This window comes from Juglans regia, chromosome 3 (assembly GCF_001411555.2).
Source record: "Juglans regia cultivar Chandler chromosome 3, Walnut 2.0, whole genome shotgun sequence".
NCBI lineage: Eukaryota > Viridiplantae > Streptophyta > Magnoliopsida > Fagales > Juglandaceae > Juglans > Juglans regia.
Window position 1 is genome coordinate 33,076,856 of NC_049903.1, and position 16,766 is coordinate 33,093,621.

A 16,766-nucleotide genomic window follows, 5' to 3' on the forward strand; every position below is an offset into this window, starting at 1 on the left:
CTTTAACGACTCGCGCTTGGCGACATTCCCACTAGCAAGGCGTCCTTTGAATCCAACCATGATCTAGGGAAAAGTAAGATGCTGGCAGCTTTCGTGCCCTTGCTGACGTCGAAGAATCCGGCTGGCCCTATCTCAATGGCCATTGAGTTGGCAGTCTCGCTTATGCTATTGTTGGGGTTGTGACTCCTGGGGCCAAAATATAGGATGTTTATGCGCCTTATTGTGCCCTCCCCCTTTTCTTCTTCTTTTTTGAACATGCGTCCACATTTTATTGTTCAACGGCTTGTACACAAAGATATATTAGTAAATATTTTGCTTATGATGCTTTTGCCTTATGCTTCTTTTTCTTTTCTTCCTTGTCTGTGTCGCTCTAGCCTACCCTGCTAGCCGTTCAAATTTAACTTGTTTCACCACCATGGATAGTTGCTCTTGTCACACTCATTATTGCCCTGGTGGCCGTGTTTGTCGTGCCTTTGTTTTCTTTCCGTCTTACCCCATTGGCGTCCTTCGCCTTGCTGGGGAAGATTCTACTGGTGGAGGTTTTGCTTCTCATGCGGCTAGGGGCTGGTCTGTATTCTTCCACAAGGGGGACAAGGCAACTTTCCAGGCCGGCCTTTCCCCTAAGTCTCACCGTGGGAGGGAAGTTGTTGACTAGGTTCCCTCTTAGTAGAGTTGACTCTATTGACTGGGACCAATTGATTTTCGTGCTGCAGGAGGTAGTCACGTTAGTGAAATAGTATTCATACAAGTTTTAAGGGAGAAAATCAGAGTATTTAACTTTTGCGGCTGGTACGGGCCATTAGGCCAACTTCTGGGCGGTCTGCCTTGTTGGTCATTCATTATTCCTTAGCAGGGCAGCACTTAGATAGGAGCAAGTTCCTCACAGCTTGGTCACCCCACTAGCCACCCCCTTTTTTTTTTGACGCAACACCAGTTACGTTCCCTCATTAAATGGCATCCCTTCAGTTTCTGCGTTATGGCTCTGTTCTTTATTAGCATTAACCCTGCTTGTCGCATTAATAGATATGTACTGCGATAGTTGCGATAATCGAGGGATTTTGGTCATTTGGAGAGAGGGTACGTGGCACTAGGTGGTGATTGGAGAAATTATGACGATTGAGCAGATCAAACGCCTGTCTTGCCTATATAAGGACCCCTTTCCCAGTTAGATTTTTCATCATAATCAATTCTGCCTTTCTCTTTTTTTGAAGTTCCTTCATATCGTTTTCCTGTTCATCCTTGTCGCGATGTACTCTTCTCACCCTAGTGGCTGACAAATCCTTTGGTGGCGGTAAGGCCGTTGCCAGTGCTGGTGGTGTTTGTATCAGAGGGTGGAGCCACCCATTTTGCCGATGGAGCTTCAAACCCTTCGTTCTCGTTCCCGCCCTTTCGCTTATTGTGCTTCCTCGTTCTTGCCCTTTTGCTTAAGGTGTTTTGCTTTATAAGCTTCTCTGCATCCGAACTTGGGGCCTGGTTGTTCGTGGTGGAGGAGTTCTTTTGCTGCAGTGGTAAATGGTTTGGCGTCGTGGTGGCCATTCTTCGCCTGGTGCCATGCTCTTGCATACCCTGCATCTCCCTCTTCACTTTTGCTTCTCTTTCAACTCGGTCGAAATCCTTCGTTGAAGCTGGCCCCCAAATGTTCAGATGCTCGGCGCTGTCTTTGCCACGACTCTCCCCACAAGGGACTGTGGTTTATGGTCTAGTTTCCTTGTGCTTGATAGCGCATTCTCACCAAAACATTCCTCCTCCTCTGGTTCCATGCAACCATACGATGTGACGTATCTTTGGCAGTCCGCTGACTTTTTTTGGTGTTATCGACATGTCATAATGGTGAAGGTCTTCGATCTAGGTCGCACTCGTAGGGTTGACTCTGCCATCTCTACAGTTATGTGCTCGTCGTTCATGGTCGTTGAGTTGGTCTCGGTAGGTTTACGGTCTTGGATCCTTCCATGGACCTTTTTCTCATAGGTGTATGTGTGGAGTAGATGGCACTGCAAGCAGTTCACTAGAGTGTATAAGGTTCCCGGTGTGAATTATCCCTTGTAGTTCAGTAGTTCCATGTGGCCTTGAGATGTAACTTTTCCTTGTAACTTGACTTCATGATGTAACTTGCCTTCTGCATTGTAGTAAAGTTAATAAAATGCCGTTGTGTACTTGACTGTGTATTTCCAGCATATTATTTCCAGTTTCCCCTACACTATCATTTGCTGGGCCTTGCTTACTGTGTCGCTTCCATGTTTTATTTTTGTGTTGTTTTCGTGCTTTCCTTGCTGTATTTGTTGTCGTACTCTTGCTGCTTTCCCCCTTTTTGTTTTGTAATTCTGCATTGAGTAATAAAGTAAATATGTATATCCGGCTGTACTTTCTCCGTATATTTTTTGTTTGCTGATGCTTTGTGTGCCTTCTTTTCTCGTCATTTTGCTTTTTTTCCGTGGAGCTTCCTTTCTTCGGGTAGTCATAAGACTCAAACCCATTCTCCATTGGGGCGGGGTCGGGCTATCTCAAGCTAGCCTGCCCCTTTTTCTTCCCCAAGGAGGTAACTTCTCCGGGCTGCTAGTAGAGCAGTCTGTTCCTTCGTCATGATGGGGGTCGGGGTAATTTATTCGAGAGGGGTCCCGCTCTCTTCCGCAGGAGGGATAATGCCACCCTTGGGCCGACCTTCCCATTTTTGGCCCCGCAGGGAGGTAGGCTATTCAGGCAATTTGTAATTGGATCAGCTCCCTTTCCTGCTCGTTGACATCATAGGGAAAGGTAATTTTTTGAGCCAAGCTGGTGCTGGACTCACTCTTCGCTCGTAGTGGAGGCCGGAGTAAGTATTCAAAAAGGTCGCATTCGGGAGGGATAAGGCCATCCTTTCCCTATAATGTCCTACAGGGAGGTAAGTTTTTGGATAGTTTGTTACTGGACCCGCTACTGTCTGTTGACACTTACGAAGAAGGTAAATATCTCTGACGTCAGGTAGCTGAGGACTACCCGTACTGTGTCGCGAGAGGAATAAGGCAACCTTAAGGCCTACTTTTCCCCATGGACATGGAGGTTAGTTCGGGTGACAGTAGGCCGACCACTCTTTGCTGTGATAGGAGTCGGGGTAATTTATTTGGGATGGCTGTACGCATGTCTTGCTTTCCTCCGCGGGAGGGATAAGGCCACCTTTAGGCTGACCTTTCCCTATAGTGTCCCTCGATGAGGTAAGTTGTTCGGAAAGTTTATTACTGGACCCGCTCCCTCTAATTGATATCACATGGAATGTAGGTGTTTGGTTAGGCCGGTGCTGATCCCACACTTCTTTGCAATAGAGGTTGGGGTAATGTATTCGAGAGGGCTATATGCCGGTCTTGCTCTCCTCCGTGAGAGCGATAAGACCACCCTTGGGTTGACCTTTCCCTATAGTGTTTCGCGGGGAGGTAAGTTTTCAGGTAGTTTGTTACTGAACCCGCTCCAGCTTGTTGAAGTTCGGAAAGAAGGTAAGTTTTGTTTTCGGGTTGCCATTGGCTAACCTGTTGTCCCTTGCGGGGGAGGGACAAGCCAAGATTCAGGCCTACCTTTCCCGATGGTGTCCCGCGGTGAGATAAGTTGTTGATGACTTTGCCGCTTTGTCTCATTAGCTGCATTTTGTTTCTATTTGTTGGTGACGTACTTGTAAGACAATATCATATACCTGATATTCTGGATTGCCCTGAAAAGTTTTATTATTAAGTGAAGAGAAATACACAAGTTTAGTGCAGAATTACAAAATATAGAGGGCCTGGGCTCTTGCTCCGGGGAAGTAGTCGTTCACTAAGCCTCTCCCTATTCATTCTCCCTCAGAAACTAGGACAGGCAGATCATGGATAGGAGCCTATCGTTGTTTTTCCAGCGGCGTCCTGCCTATTTCGTCCCCTTGGTGCAGTTCTGGGTGAGCTCTTCATCTTTTTACTTCAACTCTTGCACGTAGCACTCTCTTGCTGACACTTGTTCCCCTCGAACCTCTCCCACCCTCTAGGGAGTCGGGAATTTCATTTTGAGGTAGTAAGTCAATGTGATGGCCTTTAAGCAGTTGAGGGTGGGTCTTTCTATGATGGCGTTATAGGCCGATCGAGTTTTCACCACCTGGAAGTCAACCATGATGGAAGCCGTGCATGGAGCACTTCCCACCAGGACAGACAAGGCAATGGTTCCCACTGGCCGGACGATGCTCACAAAGAAGCTTTTCAAGGGTACGAGGGCAGCCACCAGCCATGAATTTTCAATCCCCATCTTGACGAAAGCTTCCCAGAACAGTATGTCCACGGAGCTTCCGTTGTCGACGAGGATCCTGTGTAACGCTCCAATGGAAGGCCCAAACCACACGGCCTATGCTCCAAAAGGACTAGTCAATGATACAATTGGAGCCCAATTGGAACCTTATAAAGAGCAAGAACTTCTCCTTCCCAAGCAATGTGGGATCCCATACACCACCTACCCTTATCCATATCATATGGGGTATCATAATCTACCCCCCTTAAATTCCCGACGTCCTCATCGGGCCTGTCCATTATAGGTGGCACGGCTCAAGTCCCACATTTCTGGTTGGGATAGGCTCTGATACCATTATTGTGATACCCCATATGATATGGATAAGGGTAGGTGGTATATGGGATCCCACATTGCTTGGGAAGGAGAAGTTCTTGCTCTTTATAAGGTTCCAATGAGGCTCCAATTGTATCATTAATTAGTCCTTTTGGAGCATAGGCCATGTGGTTTGGGCCTTCCATTGAGGGGTTACAAATGGTATCAGAGCCTAACCCAACCAGAAATGTTGGACTTGAGTCGTGCCACCTACAATTGACAGGCCCGACGAAGACGTCGGGAATTTAAGGGGGTAGATTGTGATACCCCATATGATATGGATAAGGGTAGGTGGTGTATGGGATCCCACATTGCTTGGGAAGGAGAAGTTCTTGCTCTTTATAAGGTCTCAATGGGGCTCCAATTGTATCATTGACTAGTCTTTTTGGAGTATAGGCCATGTGGTTTGGGCCTTCCATCGAGGCGTTACAAATGGTATCAGAGCCATTGAAACCTTATAAAGAGCAAGAACTTTTCCTTCCCAAGCAATGTGGGATCCCATACACCACCTACCCTTATCCATATCATATGGGGTATCACAATCTACCCCCTTAAATTCCCGACGTCCTCGTTGGGCCTGTCCATTGTAGGTGGCATGGCTCAAGTCCAACATTTCTGGTTGGGATAGGCTCTGATACCATTTGTAACACCCCGATGGAAGGCCCAAACCACATGGCCTATGCTCCAAAAGGACTAGTCAATGATACAATTGGAGCCCCATTGGAACCTTATAAAGAGCAAGAACTTCTCCTTCCCAAGCAATGTGGGATCTCATACACCACCTACCCTTATCCATATCATATGGGGTATCACCTATGGGTGGTGAAGTTGGCGATAAGAGTGGTGACCACCAGGGTGTTGTCGTGCTGGTACATGACTCATTCCTCATAGACCTCTGTGAATGAGATTATAGGGGTGGGACTACCTCTTCTGTGCTTGGCAGGGTGACACTCGGCAGAGAACATCTCATGGTATCGAGCCCATCTGGCATGCGCTTTCAGTCCCAATGAGGTAACGCTCCCGTTCGCAAACCCTCCTGTTATTGTTCAAATTTTTCCTAGAGGGGGCTTCTATCTTGGTGGTGATAGGGGGGATCTGGCTGTGTTCCCCCTATCGCCAGCCTTTAAGGGTTGTTCTCTTGTCGGTGTCGGTCATCCCAATCCCAGCTCCTTTCCCTCGATCTCCTTCTCGGCTCTCACCTCCTAACTGGGGAGTGGTGGCGACTTTGTCGCTCCAATATTCTTTCATTGCTCCTGGGGAGCGGCAATCCTCAGTGTTGTGTGAGGTAGACCAATGGTATGTGCAGTATCGGCGTACGACTCCCCGTTCATCCTCCCCATGAATGACGAACGTGGGCCGGTTGTATCGTAGCCCAGGTCCTTTCATTAGCTCTTCCTTTTGCTGCTTCTCCCGGGAGTTCATTTCTCCTTTTTTCATGGGGTTTGGCCTGGGCCGCTGATGCTTTTCCTTTCCTTTCCTTTCTGCGCGCTTTATCTCCTTCTTTCGCGGCTCGGTCAACGTTCGGAGGGTGTCCTCTACGTTAATGAAGCTATTGGCCTGTGCATGAACTCCCGCAGTGTGGCGAGGGTCCGTCTGGCTAGTTCCACCATAAACTAGGAACGCGGCCAGACTAAGGTTTTGAATTTTGTTCCGTACCGGCTGGTACGGTCGAAAATTTTCTTACCGGCCGTTCGGCCGGTACAGGGACTATATTCATTTCGTACCGGCCAAAATATCGGCCGATATTTCGACCTTTTTTTTTTTTCAAACTACAAGTTTATTTTTTAACCCTCAATTCAGACTAGTCTATTTATAATTTATATATATATGTATTTATATATAATTTATTTATATATAGACTATTATTTTGAAATATAATTTATTTATATATCGACTATTCCGAAATGTTATCCCGGAACGCTATCCCGAAACGGTACCGATACCGAAATATTTCGTTTCAGTACCTTGACCGGTACAGCATCCGGTACGGTATTCAAAACATTGGGCCAGACACCTTCTAGGAGTGCCTCTAGGGTGATCTTCTCATTTTGGTCGTCGGCAGTCATCCGCTCCTTGTTGAACCTAGACAGGTAGGATTTCAAGCTCTCATCCTCCGTCTACTTGATAGTAAGGAGGTATTTGGCCTGATGTCGTTTCCTTTGACTGGACATGAATTGGGTTAGGAACAGTCTGGCTAGCTGGCTAAAGTTGTCCACCGACTTGGGTGCCAGTGACCCGAACCATGCATGTGCAGGCCCCTTCAGGGTTAGCGGGAATGCTCTGCAAGCGATTTCCCCTGGGAAGCCATGCAGCCTCATGTGAGCCCTGAAGGTTTCTAGGTGCTTGAGAGGGTCCTTGTTCCCTTCATACATCTCCATGACGGGGATTCTGAACTTTGGTGGCAAAGGGAATGCCATCACTTCTTCAGTGTAGGGTAGACTTGTGCTTGTGAGCACCTGGTCTACCGTTAACGACGTACCCACTTTCCGCGTTATCTTCTCGTATTTCCTTTTGAGGCTACAGAGCTCGTCCTGCATGTGTTTTTGCTCTTCTTCTTTCTTGGGTCTTGCTCGCGTATTTCGGGACCCCACTTGCTCAGTGTCATTGTTCACCTCGCCTTCCTGGTCATTTTGAGGATTCCTCAATTCCGTGTTCTCCTTGCGGAGTGTTTCCACCTCGCCATTCAGTTTGTCACCCATTCCTCCATGGCTTTCAGCCTTGCTTCCATGACATCTCCTACGTTTCTTCTGAGTTGTTCAGAATGGGTTATCGTAGGCATGAGAAGGACATGCAAAATCTATCACGATCCCACAAATGGCGCCAATGTTGATGTTGTGTTTCGCACACCCTTAGACTAGGTCCGAACAACACAGGTTTTCACAACAGGGCCTTCAAAGAGAAAGGTGAATGCGGCTTGAGAGGGCGGCCTAGGGGCCGGGGAGCCTCTAATGCCAAAGTCAATAAATATTTTTTGAGTGTAGTAAATAAGTAAGGAAACTTAAGAACTAGAGATAATCCTCGTATCTGAGATCGACTATTTATACTAGAAATTCGGTGAGCAAATTAGGTTTGTCGCCATAGAATCTGGAGTCCTCATACTGTTCATTCTGTTAGATCCTTTAAATGTGGCGTGGTCCTGCGACGATTCCATTAATGTGGTTTGTCGCCCTGGCAACAAGGCCATTAAATGCGGTATGATTCTCCAACCTTCTTCTCTCGGTTTGCTCTTCCCTTGTCCATCCATGCTTTTTTTGTCAGTAGATCGACGATCCTCTGCATGTTGTGCTTTTAAGTGGGTGGACACTTGATGTCTGGATATTATCTGAGGGATCTCAGAGCATCGAGTCTCGATGAGTCCCATCTCTTATTGCACCGCCCCCTTCCCCAGGTCATGTACATGGAGTTCTTCTTAGCAAGTCGGGTCTTTACCCTTTTGTCTTGGGCCGACTTGACTGGGCCTCTGGGTTTCGGGTAGGGAGGAAATCCTTTGTACAATGTTAAATTAGGAGTATTTTTATAAAATATCTTATAAAAATAATATTATATTATAAAAATACCTTCATCTTATGATATTATTATGAAATATATTATAAAAATATATTATATGTATATTATTATTCTTAAGAGAAATGCTTCGGATCCTGAATTGGGATCTAAAAAATGTCTCGAATGAGATTTTTTTTTTGTACAGAATGATTAAAAAAATATTTTTTTAATAATGTTGTAAATTTTTTAATTTTTTTAAAAATTTTTATGATGATTAAAAAAATATATAAAAAAAAATTATTCTTTTCAAGATAATTTTTGAGTCAATTCGGACTTCGTATCAGAACTCTACTCTTAAATAAAAGCAAGGCATATACGAGGTAACCACCTCGGATCCACCTAAATTTGCGGGTGAAGATGTTTACATTGATTAGCTCAAAAAGTAGCCATTTTTGTTTTCTTTTGGGAGGGGATCCAGTTGTCAGGAGGAGAATTTGGGCATGTATGTCGAGTAAACTTCGTTCCTTTTTCTGTCATGATTGACGCCAGATTTCTTGAGTCAGATGGACACGTTATTATATTTGAAAATATTGTTTTTTTAATATTTTGAATAATAAGATGATTTTTTTTATTTTAAATAAAAGTTTAAAACATTATTTTTTATTAATAATAATATTTTAAAAATAAAAAAATTTAAATTTTTTTTTATTTTTTATTATATTTTATTTAAAAATTTAAAAAACTTATAATAATAAAACGAGATTAAATAAAAATTTCGTGTCTAATCACTCTCATCCCATTTGCCCAAGCTGGATGGCTGGGGATTTCTTGAGTCAGATTTCTTGAGAATTGTAGGAGAACCATTTTACATCAAAATCTCCCCAATCACGGAAAACCAAAACCTTAACTAGAAAAGGCAAATTGATCCCTCAAGTCGTTTGTTTTTTTTATTTCATCTTTATTTTTTACGTGATTTTTAACATGTTGAATATTTAAACTCGTGAATAATTATATAATAAAAGGGGTTTGTTGTAGTGTAAAAATTCTTACCCTTCTCCTTTGTCGCTTAGCCTGCAGTGAAACGTTAAATTGAATTCAGTTAAACTCAATTTTTTATAAATAATAATAAGTTAAATAGTGAAAAAAATTATATATAATTTATTTAAATTAAGTTTAAAGTGTGTTTAGATGTTAAGATAAATTTAATATTTTTACGAGAAGTTAAAAAAAATTATGAATCTCACATATAAAAATATGTTAAGTTGAAAAAAATTACGAATCTCACGTATTGAGATGAGTTTAATAATTTAAGAGTTAAATATTTAAATATTAAATTTAATTTAAAATTAAATTAAATTCAACTGAATCTTACAATTAAATACAGCCTTAATATCGTTAAGATATTTATTTAAAAAGAAAAAATACATTGTTTAACATAAAACTCACTCATAAAAGCCTTGACTTGACTTTAAATAATAATTTAAAAAAAAAAAAGCAAAAATTATATTCCCTATTTCCAAATTCCAGCGACTCTTGTGGTTTTCTACAACCAGGGGACTCTTCTCAGCGCGCTCTCTCTCTCTCACTGGCTTCAGTGAATTCGGTAGTTCCAAAAACCTCGCTCACGGTTTTTGTCAGCAAGACGGGTCGTCACTCGCCCATGTTTTGCACACTTTAGAAAAAGGTGTGTAAAGGTAAAACTTTTGGAATAGTACGTAAGATCTATTATAATTATATAAAAACCTAATGATATTTATTTAATAACTTATAATAATATGTTATAAAAAAAAAAAAAAAAAACTTTATAATAATATGCCTAGTGGGTAAATAGAACTTTTGTGGAGTAATAAGATCCACCATGGCTGTTCTGTCCACTTTTCTTCAAAACAAGATGGCTGCTACCCCCTAAACCGCCCCTAGTATCCGCCACATCCGCCCTTATAAATTTCCTTTAGCACTCTTCCCATCCACCATTCCTCCAACAGAGAAACAAAAAACCGTTACTCTCTCACGCGATCTTTTTGTGGAAGTGTCTCAGAGAGCTACAAAGAATCCGTGATTCCGTTCGCTTAACAGAGTGATCGCATCTTCAATGGACACCAAGATTGGAGCGGTTGACGCGTGTAAGCCAGCGTGCAGCGACGTGGGCAGCCTACCGTCGAACGTTGCCGTATCGACCATCCATGACTCCATCCCCTCCACCTTCGTCAACTCATCCGAGGCCACTCTGGGCGGCCACATCGCCCGCCGGCTCGTCCAAATCGGCGTGACTGACGTGTTCACCGTCCCTGGTGACTTTAACCTGACGCTCCTTGATCACCTCATTGCCGAGCCTGGTCTCACCAATATCGGCTGCTGCAACGAGCTCAACGCTGGATACGCCGCTGACGGATACGCCCGCTCGCGTGGCGTCGGCGCCTGCGTCGTCACCTTCACTGTCGGTGGGCTCAGCGTCCTCAATGCGATTGCCGGCGCGTACAGTGAGAACTTACCAGTCATTTGCATAGTAGGTGGCCCCAACTCCAATGACTACGGGACAAACCGGATTCTTCACCACACTATTGGCTTGCCTGACTTTAGCCAAGAGCTCAGATGCTTTCAAACTGTCACTTGCTATCAGGTAATTGGCTTTTCATTTAATTATGTGTAGTGGTATTTAAAAAATAAAAAATTTGATCAACTAATTTGGTTAAAGTTTTGATTTTTTGTTAAAAATTTTGTTTCGATGAATTGACTGAAGTGTTTTTCTGCTGGGTGTACCATATTTGCCTTAGGCTGTGGTGAACAATTTGGAAGATGCTCATGAGCTGATCGATACAGCCATTTCAACTTCTTTAAAAGAAAGCAAGCCTGTTTACATTAGCATTGGCTGCAACTTGGCTGGGATTCCTCATCCAACTTTCAGCCGTGAACCTGTTCCATTTTCACTTTCTCCCAAGTAAGTTTTGGGCTTTCCGTTGATTTCTAAACCAAGTATTTAAATTACATGTCAGAATTGACCTTTCACTATGAGATTTATTGATGCTCTGTTTTTCATGTTATATTTTGTGATACAGATGGAGTAATAAGATGGGTTTGGAGGCTGCAGTGGAGGCAGCCGCGGAGTTCTTGAATAAGGCCGTGAAACCTGTTTTGCTGGGCGGTCCTAAACTGCGAGTTGCAAAGGCATGCGATGCCTTTGTTGAGCTCGCCGATGCTTGCGGTTATTCCTTTGCGGTGATGCCATCAGCGAAAGGGCTTGTGCCGGAGGACCACCCCCATTTCATTGGGACTTACTGGGGTGCTGTGAGCACTGCTTTCTGCGCGGAGATTGTGGAGTCCGCGGATGCTTACTTATTTGCTGGACCTATTTTCAACGACTATAGCTCCGTTGGGTATTCTCTCCTTCTGAAGAAGGAGAAGGCAATCATCGTGCAGCCGGAGCGGGTAGTGGTTGGGAATGGGCCTTCATTTGGGTGTGTTTTAATGAAGGACTTCCTCGGAGCACTCGCTAAGCGGCTCAAGCGAAACTCTACTTCTTATGACAATTATCATAGGATCTATGTCCCCGAGGGGCATCCTCTGAAGGCTGTACCGAGAGAACCTTTGAGGGTTAATGTTTTGTTCCAGCATATACAAAAGATGTTATCTAGTGAGACTGCTGTGATTGCTGAGACCGGAGACTCATGGTTTAACTGTCAGAAACTGAAGTTGCCACGAGGTTGCGGGTAAGTGTTAGAGACCATATCTCGTTTTATGTTTGTTTCCGGGTTGGAAACTTGGAGTTGCTAAAAATTTTGAAAACTGGCTTGCTTGCAGGTATGAGTTCCAAATGCAATATGGATCAATCGGTTGGTCAGTTGGTGCAACTCTTGGGTATGCACAGGCTGTGCCAGAGAAGCGAGTGATTGCTTGCATTGGTGATGGAAGCTTTCAGGTATGTCTTGTTTGGGCAATTTTCTGATGTAGGCAAGAACCCTCTGGTAACTAGTATGTGGAACACCACATGCAAAGTTTCTAGTTTCTGTTTTTTTTGTATTTTGTATTTTTTATATATATATATATATATTTTTTATTTTTTGGCCTAATTTTGACGTGTCATTCTACAAATCACCATTTAGAATTAACATTGACATTGATTTTCTTTGGCTCGAACTTGATTTCTGGAATCTTGATGTGTTTGTATATGACATGTTGTGACTGCTTCACAGGTCACTGCACAAGATGTGTCAACAATGATTCGATGTGGGCAGAGGACCATCATCTTCCTGATAAATAATGGTGGATACACCATAGAAGTTGAAATCCATGATGGTCCTTACAACGTCATTAAGAACTGGAACTACACAGGGTTGATTAATGCAATACACAATGGCGAAGGCAAGTGCTGGACAGCCAAGGTGAGTTGAGTTTTTTTTTTTTTTTACATATGTACAAATGCTTCAATGCTAAAAAGAGGGGAAACAGTAAACACTGATGTTTCTACACGTCTGTTCCTTTTAGATCCATTGTGAGGAGGAACTGATTGAAGCAATCGAGACGGCAACGGGGGCCAAGAAGGACTGCTTGTGCTTCCTTGAAGTGATTGCTCACAAGGATGATACCAGCAAAGAGCTGCTTGAATGGGGTTCGAGGGTCTCTGCCGCCAATAGCCGTCCGCCCAACCCTCAGTAAACTCTACTCGCATTTACGAAATACTATGATCGATTAAAACAGAATGAGCCTTTTTTTTTTTTTTTTGCTACCACATTAGATAGGAAGTATAAGGTTTGTTTCCCGAACGGTCTGCCTGTTAAACTTGAGATTTCGATGTTTTCTATATTATATCCATCCTGAATTTGATTTTGTAAGAAAAAAATCTGTTTACTTTATGATTCTATTCCATTTTGTGGATGAGATTCTCTTTGTGGGTTAGAAACTTAGACCGGTAAGATAGAGGGGGAGTTAATGAACGTTTTGCACGATGTTGTTTTGGTCTTACGTTTTGAAATGCTGATCACGTGGGAGTGAGGACCCGCCACAGGGTCAGCTAAAAAATATCTTTTGTTATTTTCCAAGCTTTATTGTCCAAATTCAATAATGCAACTAGGTGGGGTCTTCATGATTTCGACTTGGAAAGAAACCTTCACAGCAAACGTAAAAATTGTGACTCTCCTTCCCTGTTGAGCAGATTTTTGTTTTTGGGTTTATATCCTTTTGAGGATGCTGGATATAAAGTGGCTCACGATGAAAGTAAAAGTGGATATGAGACCTTTGTGTTGGGTGGGTTCCTCCATGAATCCCATTTAAGCGGCCGCTTAGTGGCAATTTTGTAATTTCTGAAATTAGGGGTTAGGCTTCTATATAAGTGTGTGCCATGTGTGTTGAGTGGGTGAGAGAAAAGAAAAACAAAAAGAGGGAGTTGCACCTGTACATATGGAAGCTTGAATATATATATATATATATATATATATATATATATATATATATATATATTTTCTCACTTCCATTAGAGTTTTGAAGAATCATTTGAGGTCCCATTTTAATAAAATTTTAGTATGTTATTCACGATAATGAAAGCTTTGTTTTGAACCTGTACTGATTGTTGAAATTTTTCTCCGGTTGTTTACAACAAATACTCACTTGTTGCTCTGGTTGATATCTACATGTATTGTTATATTTCCCAATAATGACAAATATATTTTTTAATAAAATTAGAGTACCGTCTTTTTAAAAAAAAAAAATTAGATAGTTAGATGAGATAAGATGAGTTGAGATAATTTGTAAATAATAGTAAGATTGTTGAGTTGAGATCAAATAAGATGGTTTTTGAAAATTTTAATGTTTGGATTGGAAGTAAGATGAGATGGTTTTAACTTTTTAGATATGAGATAGATGTGGGTACAACAAATTATTGTATAGTATTTGTAATGATTTTTTTTATTTATAAATAAGTAATAATCATTTATAAATTACCTACCTAATTTTTATTTTTTATAATATATTTTATAATAATATTATAAGATGACAATATTTTTATAAAATCAAATTATTTTGTAAAATATCAAATAAAAATATTTTTTATTTACAAAATAATTAAATAATATTTTGATATTTATAAAATATTTTTTATAAAAATATTGTGCTTAAAATCATTTTCCATTTTAAGCACGGTGGAGATAGCGAGGGAAAGGGGTTCGAAACATCCAGCCGTGAAGTGTTTGTGGATAGGTGATGGTTTTCCCGTACAAAATGAGATGAAATGTCATCTCTGAAACCAAACCGCCCCTAATATCTTTTATGAAAAATTTATTTACAATTCCTTTTATCATATGCTACTGATGTGGTCAGATTTGCTACTGATGTGGTTCGGCCACTAGTCACGACCTTTTGGTCAATGCTATAATTCTTATTTTTATGTTTTAGTACGATTTATCCGGATTTCAATTTTTTTTTTTTGACTCTGTAGTCTATAGGCTGAGAAAAAAATTTAAAAAATTCTGCTTCGCTCTGATTTCAACAAAATGAAGTTAAAGTTAGATTTTTTTTTTTTCATGTTCCAATCGGAGTTAGAGGTGTCGCTAAACCGACTCCAACTCAACTCCAACTCCGCTCCAATCCGACTCTGACTCCAAATCCAACTATAATATGTACATATGTTATATGACTTTTTGCCCTTATACGATTATTTAGCTATGCTAGGTAGGGGTGGGCAGTGGAACCTCGGACCCCGCTGACCCGCCCTGTTCGCCCCGCCCCCGTCCATGCGGGGCGATTTGACAAGTATTGGGGAGATTTGACTAGAATCAATATTTTGTTATATGTGGCTACTATTCTTGATCCCCGTCTAAAAATTTCAGGTATGTTATATGGTTTGGGACTTGCGTATGATTAGGCATGGACTGATCTTATTGGTGAGATGGCCCGCGATACCCTTCATAGATTTTATGATGAGTTTAATGTAATTAAGGGTGGTACTGCATCTACTACACCTACACATATCCCAACACCTCCTCCAGACACCGGGGCAACAAAGAAGCGTAGATTGGCATGGACGAAGACCCTCGCACATAATCCCACACTAGTCCATCAATCTACAGAGGTGATTTCAGAGTTAGACAATTATTTATCAACGGATCTTATTCAAGAAGATGATAATTTTGACATTTTAGGATGGTGGAAGGTAGCATCAAAGAAATATCTCATCATTTCTGAGATTGCCCGTTGTATATTGGCCATCCTTATTAGCACCGTTGCCTCGGAGTCTGCCTTTAGTACCGGAGGGCGTATATTAGATCCTTTCCGTAGTTCATTGTCTCCTACAACTGTGGAGGCATTGATATGCACACAGAGTTGGACGATGGGAAAATATATCTATGTTCCGGATGTGTTAGATTTTAAAGAGACCGACGAAGAGGGTGGTAATCAGTCTGGATCTGGACCATTTGGTAATTATTGTTTTTATTTTATTATTTTGATTTATTTATATTCATTTCAATTTCATCAATATTAATTTTAGTATTGATTGTTGTAGCAACACATGAGACGACTCAGACGATGTCTACCTCCACTGCTATATGAACATGTGCTCAAGCCTCAAAAGAGTCAAAGACTACCCATCCGGCCGTCCCAAATGTCACAGTCAAAGACTCAAACCGCTCGCATCTTTTTTTAGATTATTAATTTCTTAGATTTTTGAATTTTGAATCAGTCTATCAGATGTATGTATTATATATTTTATTTGTAATGTCCTAATATTGATACAATGTCCCTTGGACACTTTTTTATTTGTAATTTTGTAATTGTTTAGACTTTCCATTTTATTTTTGTAATAGCTTAATTATTATTATTATTTATTAGTTTATTAGGTAGTAGACTTGTAGTCTATACTCTATAGTAGTACTTCATTAGTCTTAATTATATAAAATTGTGTATGTATATATTATTTTCATTCATGAAACTTTTTTTTTTTAACTTTTTTTTTTTAAAAAAAACACAAAATTCTATTTTTATGGGGTGGGTAGCACCCCTAATGCTAGGGTTTTTTCCTATTCTTGCCACATAAGGGTTCTCACGTAGGGCTGCATGGCAATCAACATAGGTCGCCGATTCGTGGATCTCGTCTCAGTAGTGCCTCATCCCCTTCCCAACTTGTCTATTCCGCTTCATGCACTGAAAAACATTGATTGAGAAGTTTATTTTCAGTTTTCTAAAGAATAAATTTTACGTTCAGCTGAACCTTTCAAGTATTCCATTGTTCTGAAGTTCCTCAGGTAGTGCCCTTCACTGGATGCCATTCGGGCTTTCATACATAGTTGATGGGGATTAAAAGGAACCCCGGTTGTTTCTGCAATGAGGCGTCCTCGTAATGTTTTTATCCGCATGTCTTCTGAGGATGATTTTCTGAAAGCGTTGTCGTGCAAAGCCTCCGATATTGATGGTGTTATCTACCGAGTGTTGCATTGGATGCCTAAGTTTAGTGAAGATGAAGAACATTCGTTGGTCCTGATATGGATTGTGCTGCCAAGTTTGCCTCCTAACTTTTATCATGAGTGTTTTTATGTATTCACTATTCCTATAGGAAAATTTATTAGATGTGATAATCCAACTCGGTGTGTTACTTGAACTGATGGCATTCGCTTATGTGTGGAAATGGATGCCGCCAAAGAGCCTATTCCTTACTTTTGGATTGGGGCCCCTGGATTGGCATCGAGTCACAAGCAAGAAATCCTGTA

The 16,766-nt window shown here is 41.5% G+C and overlaps 1 protein-coding gene across 1 annotated transcript; it reads left to right on the plus strand.

The window, feature by feature from the left end:
- The first annotated feature begins 9,912 nt into the window (after positions 1–9,912).
- LOC108994918 (pyruvate decarboxylase 1) lies at positions 9,913–12,948 on the plus strand. Its single transcript, XM_018970341.2, has 6 exons — positions 9,913–10,693; positions 10,848–11,011; positions 11,130–11,780; positions 11,872–11,989; positions 12,264–12,452; positions 12,556–12,948. Exons 1-6 carry the CDS (start codon positions 10,166–10,168, stop codon positions 12,724–12,726), a joined length of 1,821 nt encoding a protein of 606 aa, XP_018825886.1. The 5' UTR covers positions 9,913–10,165; the 3' UTR covers positions 12,727–12,948.
- The last annotated feature ends 3,818 nt before the right edge of the window (positions 12,949–16,766 follow it).

What these genes read in the sequence shown, in the direction of transcription:
- LOC108994918 (XM_018970341.2), top strand. Translation starts at nt 10,166, where the DNA reads ATGGACACCAAGATTGGAGCGGTTGACGCGTGTAAGCCAGCGTGCAGC. An exon ending in TTGGTGATGGAAGCTTTCAG is followed by an intron (nt 11,990 to 12,263) that starts GTATGTCTTGTT and finishes ACTGCTTCACAG; the next exon opens with GTCACTGCACAAGATGTGTC. An exon ending in GCAAGTGCTGGACAGCCAAG is followed by an intron (nt 12,453 to 12,555) that starts GTGAGTTGAGTT and finishes TGTTCCTTTTAG; the next exon opens with ATCCATTGTGAGGAGGAACT.